This window comes from Panulirus ornatus, chromosome 3, assembly GCF_036320965.1.
Source record: "Panulirus ornatus isolate Po-2019 chromosome 3, ASM3632096v1, whole genome shotgun sequence".
In the NCBI taxonomy this organism is placed as follows: Eukaryota; Metazoa; Arthropoda; class Malacostraca; order Decapoda; family Palinuridae; genus Panulirus; species Panulirus ornatus.
The window spans coordinates 8,718,588-8,729,114 of record NC_092226.1 but is presented as its reverse complement, the minus strand read 5'-3'; the positions used below and the strand labels follow the sequence as shown (position 1 = coordinate 8,729,114).

The 10,527-nt window shown below is 42.4% G+C and overlaps 1 protein-coding gene across 1 annotated transcript; it reads left to right on the top strand.

Annotated features, from left to right (window-relative positions):
* Positions 1-5,438: 5,438 nt before the first annotated feature.
* LOC139760348 (oplophorus-luciferin 2-monooxygenase non-catalytic subunit-like) lies at positions 5,439-10,127 on the top strand. The gene is made up of 4 exons (XM_071683395.1): positions 5,439-6,256; positions 6,740-6,902; positions 8,623-8,730; positions 9,818-10,127. The coding sequence occupies exons 1-4, from the start codon at positions 5,602-5,604 to the stop codon at positions 9,819-9,821; spliced, it is 930 nt and encodes a 309-aa protein (XP_071539496.1). The 5' UTR covers positions 5,439-5,601; the 3' UTR covers positions 9,822-10,127.
* The last annotated feature ends 400 nt before the right edge of the window (positions 10,128-10,527 follow it).

The following is a 10,527-nucleotide window of genomic DNA, read 5'->3' as shown; positions in this document are numbered from 1 at the left end:
GTCGTTAGAGCTATATGTCATCATTCCTAATAAAGACTAGTGTCGAAAGGATGCACTTCGGTTAATTACTCCTGTTGATGACCTTTGAAGTAATTATGCCACGTAATTACGCGCGGAACAGTAAATCCTGAATAGCAGTTTCGTTTTAGCTGGCATCATGGGTCCAATTCATTATGATTATTAAGGACAATTGGATGCAAAATTTGGATACCAGAATAGCCAGTCTTCCCAATGAATATTGAAGTCATTAGTCAAAGTTCATTGGTGTCATTCACTCATTTTCCGCCTACAAGTAAAAGAATTTCTCAAAAACATTGGGAGTGGGTGTACCTCCGAGAGGTTCTTCATCCTTCAAGGGAGATGAACCCCAATGGAAGCAAGTATTCCCCCCAAGAGTAGCCAAGTATAACACACTTACGAGCTTCCAGAGAATCATGTTTGGACGGTGCGCGCGAGAGGCGCTCCGATCTCATCATTTCTAAAGGATCTCTCTCTTTCCAGTTGACCAAGGCGCTCGGATCTCATCATTTCTAAAAGGATCTTTCTCCTTCCAGTTGACCAGTGGTGAAAGAACCCTAAGTTCCTCAGATCTAGTGATGACGATGATGAGCAGCAACCCGTAGGCGAAACGTCCCATGCCTGGAAGATAGGCTTGGTCTCCAGGATCAGCACATACGTTTCCACAATGGTCGAGATGCGTTTGGAAAGGACGGTACCTCTGGAAATCAAGGCAGCAGCCGCGGGCCTCCAGGAAGAACTGAAATGGTGCGAAATATGTGGGTCTTCGAGCTGCTGTACCCTATTTGGTTCCGATAAGCTCGGTCGGAGACGCTGGAACCCTGGAATGGAGAGCAGCCAGCTTTCTGGTTCAGCTCCTCATCATAGCTATCCGGATAGGGTATTGTTAATGGGATGAACTTGATTAGGGCCTCAGCTGCCCCCTTTGCCGTCTCAGCTAACAAAAAAGTACTTTAGCTTAGAATACACTTGTACTCAATCGGAGAATAAACGTACTCTAATGTAGAATACATGTGAACTCTTGTTTAGAATATACGTGTACTCTAGCGTACAATACACGTGTATTCTGAACTAGAGTGCATGTGTACTCTAGCGTAATATACTCGTCCTCGAGCACAGAGTATAAGTACTTTTGCATATTTTAGAAAAAAAAAAAAAACCCTGAGTTCTTCCCTTAACCGTCTTATCAACAATCTGTTGATCCTCCAAAGATGAAGAAAAGAAAAAGCTCCTAACTTCTTCAGATTTCATCCACTATTTTCTGAAAATATAGTAAATAATCTTAAACTTTTTCCAATTTTCAAATGACCCTCTTGCTTTGATGTCTATCAAGAGAAAAAAAAGAAAAATACTCTAGTGTTGTCTCTTTTGAAGAGCGGCGGACTCGAGCGAAGGGAAAAAAAAAATAAAAGTTCCATGCTATTAAAAGGTTCAAAGTTTAAAAGCCGATACATAACCCGTCTTGACAACACAACCCTGATGGCCGGAGTCGAGAATACAAGCGACAAAGTTGTTCACTGTCGAAATTGTAAAATTTTTTTGTATATTTTTTTTTTCTTCACGCACGTAGGAAAACACACACACACACACAGATGGGGGTTCTAAGATTGTACACTTCCTCCCCGTCCAGTACAAATATCTATATCTAGAAATAGGTAATTACTTATAAACACACACACACAAACACACACACACACGAGCGTCCGTGACGTAAAGGTTAATGCCACCAACCATGACTCACGGGCGGGCCCGCATTAGGTATCCATGCAGGGCACGGCAGTAGGTGCACAGCCAGCCCAGGTGTTCATCCTCTCCTCGGTACTGGTCGATAAATAAGTGAACTTGGCTTTGGCTGTGTGTGTAATTACGTATCTAATTACTCATTTTTACTATACTAAGAGAATTACACTCGTAGGGCCTCATATTTCAACCATTCTCTACATCTTAAATCTTTTTTGTTGTCTGCATAATCCCTCGTCTTCAGTCTCCCCAACTCTTCTGTTAAGGTAGGACTCTGGTGACAGTTTAGGGACGATGTAGAATTCGAAATCCTTCTCGTACACAAAATCCTGTAGCTTATTGCCTATAGAGAATAATTACATACCATTAAAAAAGTAATTCTTCCTTTCTTTTTAAACCATTTTCGTGCCTAATTTCATGCCATGTCCTCTTGTTGTCCTCTTCCTACATCTAGTTTGAAAACTTAAAAGTTGTGATCAGGGCATCTCTCATGCCTCTTTCTTGTAAGGTAGGTAAATTTTAGAGTTTTAGACCTTACCTGTAACTCGGCTATCTTGATTTTGGTATCCTCCTCCTCTGGACCTTCTTTATTATCTCTCTGTCGCACTCAATGTGCATATTCTGATTATGGTCTTATGTAGGATATAAACAGCTTGCTAGATATTTCCTTATCCATATACTAGAAAGCTATTCTGGTATTTGCCAGCAGACAGTTGGTCTTAATTATTTTCTTGAGGTGGGATTCTGGCGACAGGTTAGGGACGATGTCGAATTCCATATCCTCCTCACACACAGAATCCTGTAGCATATTTCCCCAGTAGAAAAGAATCATATTGAGGCCTCCTGTCGCTTTACCTCATCCACATCACTTTACATTTCCTTGGTTTGAATATTAGCCAAATACCAGACCAACTTTTGACGTTTGTCAAGGTCCCTTTGAAAGGTGGTTGCAAACCTCCACGTTTTCCCTTTTGCCATGACCAGGGCATCATCTGCAAACATATTCAGGTAGGAATTCAGACTTTCAGGGAAGTCATTAACATAGAATAAGAAAATTTGCCGTCTTAGAACTCCTTTGACAATAGTAGTCACATCTCTTCATATATTACACCTGCTCCCCTAAATTTCACCGGTTACACATGTTGGAAGAGAACCTTTGTAATTTCTCCCCGACTGAATGAAAATGGAATTATCTTTCTCTTCTTTCCACCAAGATAAAGAATTCTCCTTTGGCTCTATGTCTCTTCAGCATGTGGTATACAGTTGCATCATCATGGATCGAGCGTTTTACCGACGCTATGTTCAGCATCATCATTATTGGAAGCAATGCATTCAGTGAATCGCTGGTAGACTTGATAATTCTTCTCGTCGAAGCTGGTGGCTTGTTCCTCAGTCCTATAGTAACTGGTTCTGGTAAACGTTCAGGGTTGGATCCCTCTCTGTTTCTGATGTGGAGAGATGAGAAGCTATTCCCCCTTTCTATCTAGGATCGATACGAATTGTAATTTGAGGAAATACCTCGTATAGGACATCAAATCTCTTCTTCGTTAGCATTCTTTGTGTATCTCATCGTTCAGAGACTTCGTCTGATCATGATCCATCACATCCTGGGCGCAAGACATCTCTCAGCGAAACAACGAGAGGCACCACGATATAAAAGCGGTGGTTTCAGAGGCACCATGATATAAAAGCAGTGGGTCCTCGAACGGTTCCAGCAACAGTCCCCTCCTCCCCTCTTCGTCAGCATCTCCGGCGCCGAGGTAGTTACCTGTGGTATTTTAGGACTTGAAACATTTAGGCATAAAATGGCTCTTGCAGGTCATCTAGGCCTTTCATCTAGTGTAATATGGTGAACCATTCCATCCCGTACTTGTGTCAATGGAGCTCGATATGAAGAAGTAGCGCAGCCATGAAGATGATAGTAGTATTAGTAATAACGAATAGTAAAATAATTATAACACACTCATAAATCCTTTGGGACACGCACACATTAATAAACCCTTTGAGATGAAATAGTCATCCGTCCATTAGGTCACTTAATCCCCTTCCTCAGCCATTTATCCTACGCATGGATGCACCTCAATCTCCCACATTTCTCCAAGACGAGGTTCGTTGTTCGATGAGAAAAAGGCTGTCTGTCTCGTTTGCTCTTCTGAAAGCCGCGCCACCCCACTCTGTCCTAGTCCCCTCAAGTCTTCCCATGCCACATCCAGTCCCTCCCTCCCTCTCCACCACCACCACTCGGTCCACTCAACTCCCTTAACTTTTAATGACGGAACTTAGTCCCGGGGGGATCTTTCCCCTCTCAACGTCACAACATCATTGGGAGCCGCTGGAGAAATCCCTCTTAGGGTCTTGGAATGTCCATCTTTATGATGACCTTTCTTCGCCTTGCTCGACCCTGAAATACGTACTGGTGTAGAATGACTCTTGGTTTAACTCGTGAGTCAACTGCAAATGTCTCTGTTTAACTCACGAGACAACCGCAAGCGACTTTGGGTTTACTCACGAGTAAAGTCCAAGGGTACAGCCTTGAATTGCGACAGTGTATCAAACATGAACGACATGAAAGACCAACAGATAAGCCGTGACACGAAGATAAACACGATAACTAAGTCACAGAAGACCGGGGAGACCTGTACTAAACTGTGATACGAATTGTAACCGACAGAAAGAAAAGGAAAATCACAGACGAAGATGCGTGTGTATTGAAGATATAGATAAACCCCTCCTTCCTGTAGCTATCCTTATCCACGACGTCTCGAGAATATCACCAAAGGACAGAGTTGCTCCTTAACCAAAATGTGATAATAGTGACGAATTCTAAATTCAGAGTGGAGACCCAATTTCGTTCGTAATCTCAACATAAGTTTAGTTATGCACAAATTAGATCCTTTCGTAATCAAAAGATATGCCAACATCTACAAGTGTGAAATAATTCATGACCTGACCTCTGACCCTTGCCTGTGGCCATCCGACAAAAGGCTTTGGTCATTTGATACTTTGATGACCCCTGACCCCGTATCTATGGTGATCACATTTCTTACGTGATCTTCCATAAATATTCTCCATTTCCCTCATTAGCGAAGTAGCGTTCAAGAACTGTCTAAACAGTTATGGGTAATATTGGCACTGACCTGCGTGTGTGTGTGTGTATAAAAGCCTAAAAAGTCTTGGGTTTGTATGGTAACAGAGACTGAGGGAGTACTGACGAGTACCTACAATACGACATTGCCAAAAGACGTAGCTTTCACCACAGGAAAATATGCTGTTACGAAGATATACTCGTGCGCGTCACGTCACAGTGTTCTACGCGAGACTGAACTTTCGTGGATTGAATAACAGGAAGCTCACGCTGAGGGTAACACGGAATGAAAAGAAGACAGTTTTTCTCGGGGTCAAAGGAGTGACACACGAAAGGCAGAGAGGTGCTGGCTCATTGCTCACCCTGGAGAGAGAGAGAGAGAGAGAGAGAGAGAGAGAGAGAGAGAGAGAGAGAGAGAGAGAGAGAGAGAGAGAGAGAGAAAGCACAGGGTGAGCGAGTGGTGTCCTTCAAGAACGTCATTATCAGACCAAGCACACAAACGCACCCTCACACACGGGATACATCGCTCCCAGGCTATCACAACAAGAGTCTGGTTCTGTTCCCAAGCACTACGTCATCCCCTCACTACTGAGCTTTTGCTAGTATGTCCAGAGCGACCATCCAGACCAGCTGTGTCGACCACCACCTCCCTGCATCACAGTATCCTCCCAGACTTGGCACACACCTCAGTGATAGTATTACCGAGTGTATCTTCCTCTTCCAATTGCGAAGTTTCGAGCTGTTCTGCTCACTGTGACATGGGGCGCTTGCACGGGTACGAAGTCCTTCTTGTACTGGGGTCTTACTGGGGAAGAGGTTATGGTGGCGATGCTGCAGTAAGCCAAAATATCATGGACGTTCCAAGCTCCCTACCATGCCCTGCAGAGCATGACATTTTCCCCTGCGTTTGTTATGCAAGTGAAGATTATATCATGGACTTGGATTGCTCAGCTGTGGCGAGCGAGGCCGAGCTTGCCCAGATCTTCGGTGCTCACTTCCCCTTCCCACAATTCCGCAACTTCACTATAACGGGCAACGTCAACCTAAAGGTGCTGAGAGCTGGGGTCTTCGGGGAGAACTCCTTCGAAGGGATATACGTTATGTACGGCGACCTGGAGAAGGTGGAGGAAGGGGCCTTCTTCGGGAGCTACTCTACAGCAACCACGATGGTCCTCCACCACAACAAGATAACATCTTTCCCCTTCCAGGAGATAGAACGCTTCACCAACCTTAGAGAATTACGCCTCAACCACAACGACATCCCAGAGTGGCAGCCGATGGCATCGAAGACCCTGCAGAGGCTGCATATTGGGAATAATCCCTTTGGCTCCCTCCCGAAGGATGCCTTCGTCGCCATGCCCTCACTGAGGAAGATCTTTTTCCTCAAGACCAACCTTCAGAAAATATCTTCAGGTATCTCTCTCTCTCTCTCTCTCTCTCTCTCTCTCTCTCTCTCTCTCTCTCTCTCTCTCTCTCTCTCGTATTTCTTACCTTACCAATCCATCCGAGATCAGAATAATTCAGGTTACATTAAGTTTTGTCGTGAGGTATCTACCAGTCTGACCGCGTATGTCAGGCTAGTGGTGGACGTCTGGGTTAGTAGCAGAGTTAGAAGTTATTTAGCAATTAGCAGAGAACGTCACAAGTTAGCGGTAGTCCTTGCTACAGCTTGCTATCACCCTTCACCACCAGCCCTCACCACACACACACACCACCAACCCTCACCACATCCTCTCATCCATCAAAAAATCTTCGTGCTTCGGACAGCATTAAACTTCCTAACTACATAAACAGTTGGAAATCTTGCATGGTTGACTATCAGACCTAGATCTCTCTCTCTCTCTCTCTCTCTCTGCCTTACTAAAATAACTTCACCTACGTCTCTCCTCATCCCAGGAACCTTTAGCGAGATCCCTGATCTTTGGTACGTGGACATCTCTCGCAACCAACTGACCCATATACCTGAATACACCGTGGTCCTCACAGGGCAGAAGAAATGTTTATATATACATGAATTACAACGACATCAAAACAGTCGCTCCTCACGCAATCTCAGGAGGTAACAGCTTCAATTTGCTTTCATCTTACATATATAAAGGATCACAATTTTGCGCGTGATCAAGTATATTACTACGAGTCCACGGGGAAAATGAAGCACTATAAGTTCCCAAGTGCACTTTCATGTAATGATCACATCAAGTGAAACGAGAAATATAGCAGTCAGTTGATATACAACGAAGAGACGTAGCTAAGACGCCATTTGGGTATACAATGACGCTCGTTGTCCGTCTTGGACAATCACATATTTACCAAATGGCGTCCTATCTACGTCTCTTCGTTGTATATCAACTGACTGCTATATTTCTATAGTGTCTCCCCTGATGATGTGATTATTACACGAAAATACACTTGGGAACTTATCGTGTTTCATTTTCCCCATGGACTCATAGGAATATATATATATATATATATATATATATATATATATATATATATATATATATATATATATATATATATTATATATATATATAACCATAAGGAAACGGAAAAGAAGTGTCAAACGCTTGCGTATATTACAGAGTACGATATACCAGTCGCTCCTTCTGAGACAGAGAAATTGATTCAAATCAAGACACTGATTTATGAAAACGAGACAACTTGACAAGTTGAAAAATTGTAAATATGTTTTCCTTAGTTCATTGGTTAACCAGATTTTGTGACTTTTTGATATGTTTCCTAGAACATTGGTTAACCAGAGTTTGTAACTTGAGAGAGGCGAGGTCATCGAAGGTGACCTGTGTCCTAATATCTTCATCTGTTTCTTAATTCATTCGTCGGTCTCGCCCAGTGGCAGCGGCTGGTATATTATATTCTGGTTCTGTGCATCTGTGCTCAGTCCTGGCGATATGGATATAGGAAAATGCTTAACACACTGTGTATTTTCAGTTTCACTCTGGTTTTAGCTGCATCTTATCTTATATTTGTTACTCTTTCCACGTTTGTGGTGTACATACATATATGTGTTAAGAGATCACAGTGGTGCGCGTGATCTAGTATCCGCAAAAAAAAAAAAAAAAGTTCCCAAGTGCACTTTCGTGTAATGATCACATCGTCAGGGAAAATACAATAATGAAATAGAAGACGTAGAACAGTCAGTTGATATACGAGGAAGAGACAGCTAAGACGCCATTGGTAAACCAGCGTTACCGGATGGTGATGTTCGGCTTGGTGCGTTCGGGTCCAGCAACATGACTGCTATAAAGAAAAAATAGATTATAACAGGCATGTTGCCAGAGCCGAATACATCAACCCGAACACCACTATCAGGTAACGCTTGTTTACCAATGGCGCCTTATCTACGTCTCTTCCTTGTACATCTACTGACTGTTCTATGTCTTCTATCTCGTTACTGAATTTTCCCTGACGATGTGATCATTACACGAAAGTGCACTTGGAAACATAGTCCTGCTTTCCTTTTTTTGCATATTATATATATATATATATATATATATATATATATATATATATATATATATATATATATATATATATAGTTGTGCAATTCCATCAATTTGCTCGGGTGCGATTTACTTCCATAGATCCACATAGGATCAGTGCTCTCTCTCTCCGAAGTGGAACCCGCAGAACAAAGATCGAAATCCCTTTCCTCATTTTTCATCGCACTTTAGGAGCTTCTCACACACGCTACGTAAAGAGAGATAGAAAAGAGTAGATTAAAGCAGACCTTTCTTTTTTTCTTCCTCCCCCTTCTACAGCGTACTACTCCGGAGGCCAGATCTACCTGCGCAGCAACCAACTGACGGAGGTACGGGAGGAGGTGTGGCGTCCGCTGCTGGAGACTGGCGTCAAACTACAGCTTACAGGTGAGACGGGTGTCCCACGGTTCTGTGGCAGGAGGGAGAGGGAGAGGGAGAGGGAGAGAGAGAGAGAGAGAGAGAGAGAGAGAGAGAGAGAGAGAGAGAGAGGTGGAACTGCCTAGCACAGGAAGGCACTCTTGGCCAAGAGCCATTTCTCCACAGACACCAATGGTTGGTCTGTTCCGAGTGCCTTCTTATGCCTTTGTATCATCAATACAGTAAAATTCACAACTACAATTACAACCACAGGCTTCATTCCAGTCAGCGTGCTGTGCATGCAAGCAATGATGTGTATAATTCTTTCCTCCAGTACACTCAGCAAGTACATGAACATATTTACTTATATTTTTTGCATACACAGATAGTAACCAAATCTTGACATATGATTAATCTAAGTATATACGCTGCGAAGTAGAGATCATTGTCTCCACATAATAAAATGACAGATTATTACTCTATGTTCAGTGACATGACTCCACATTATGACCAGCAAATAGATTACGACTCCACATTACGAACATCAGAAACGAATTACCATTCCGTTACAGCGATACGAATAGATCATGACTCCATAAAACGAACAACAGACGAATTATTCTATGAACAGTAACGAATAGATCACGATTCTACACTACGAAAAATATAGACGTAGTATCATTCTATGTTCCGTGATATGAATAGATCATGTCTTCACATACGAAAAATATAGACAAATGTTCATTCTATGTACAGCAATATGAACAGATGACTCCACACTACGAAAAATATAGACAAATGTTCATTCTATGTTTAGTAATATGAACAGATGACTCCACACTACGAAAAATATAGACAAATGTTCATTCTATGTTCAGTAATATGAACATATGACTCCACACTACGAAAAATATAGACGAATTATTCTATGTACAGTAACATGAATAGATCATGGCTAGACCTTATGAACTACATTATCTATAATCATATTTCATCATCATACAGTCTAGTATTTCAAACCCTTGTGTAATCACCGACTTCTTAAGTCTTTCTAATAACTACTTAACCTCAGTGTTTCCCTCAGCTGATCCAAGTCATTACCCTTACATCACCACAGATAACCCTCTCTACTGTGGCTGCGATATCGCCTGGCTCGTCTTGAACAGCACCCTCCTACACCACCTCAGCTCCGGACACCACCTGTGCCGACGGGAACCTGGTCTATGACCTCAAACCATCCATGTACGAGACGTTGTGTTGAATGTTTTTATCAGGAAATCGACAAGTCAATCAACACCCTTTCTCTCACGCTTCACGAAGAGTGAAAGGTAGATTCATTATGACTCAATCGATAAGAAAAAAAAAAATGTGAGTCTTTCATCATGATATTTGTTTATCAGAAAATAGAAAAGTCTAAGGTAAATATGTTTTCCTGTGTTATTAGCCTCGCAGCTAGGTAAGTGATTCTGATAACTAGACAAGCATAACTGTGGCTCAGTATCAAGGTAAAGAAACATAAAAAACTGTGCTATTGTGACAAAGATTAGAGGTTTTGATAAGAGTTATCACGCCGGACACAAATTCCTTCACAACACACATTTTCCGATAACAGCCATTACCTACTGTCTAAAAGCTCCTCCCGCAGAGCCACCATTCACCTCTCCCTCGCTGTGCATTCTGACCCTGCAACAACCCATCGTTTCTTCGTCGTCTTTCCTTTATACCTTCGCCCTCTTCCTTATGCACCTTCCTCAGTCTTGGCTGGTTCAATATATGATGAATTTCATACATATCAGGGGAGTTCATGCTTCTCTGTCTCTCATTCCT

What these genes read in the sequence shown, in the direction of transcription:
- LOC139760348 (XM_071683395.1), top strand. Translation starts at nt 5,602, where the DNA reads ATGGGGCGCTTGCACGGGTACGAAGTCCTTCTTGTACTGGGGTCTTAC. An exon ending in CCTTCAGAAAATATCTTCAG is followed by an intron (nt 6,257 to 6,739) that starts GTATCTCTCTCT and finishes TCCTCATCCCAG; the next exon opens with GAACCTTTAGCGAGATCCCT. An exon ending in TCCTCACGCAATCTCAGGAG is followed by an intron (nt 6,903 to 8,622) that starts GTAACAGCTTCA and finishes CCCCTTCTACAG; the next exon opens with CGTACTACTCCGGAGGCCAG.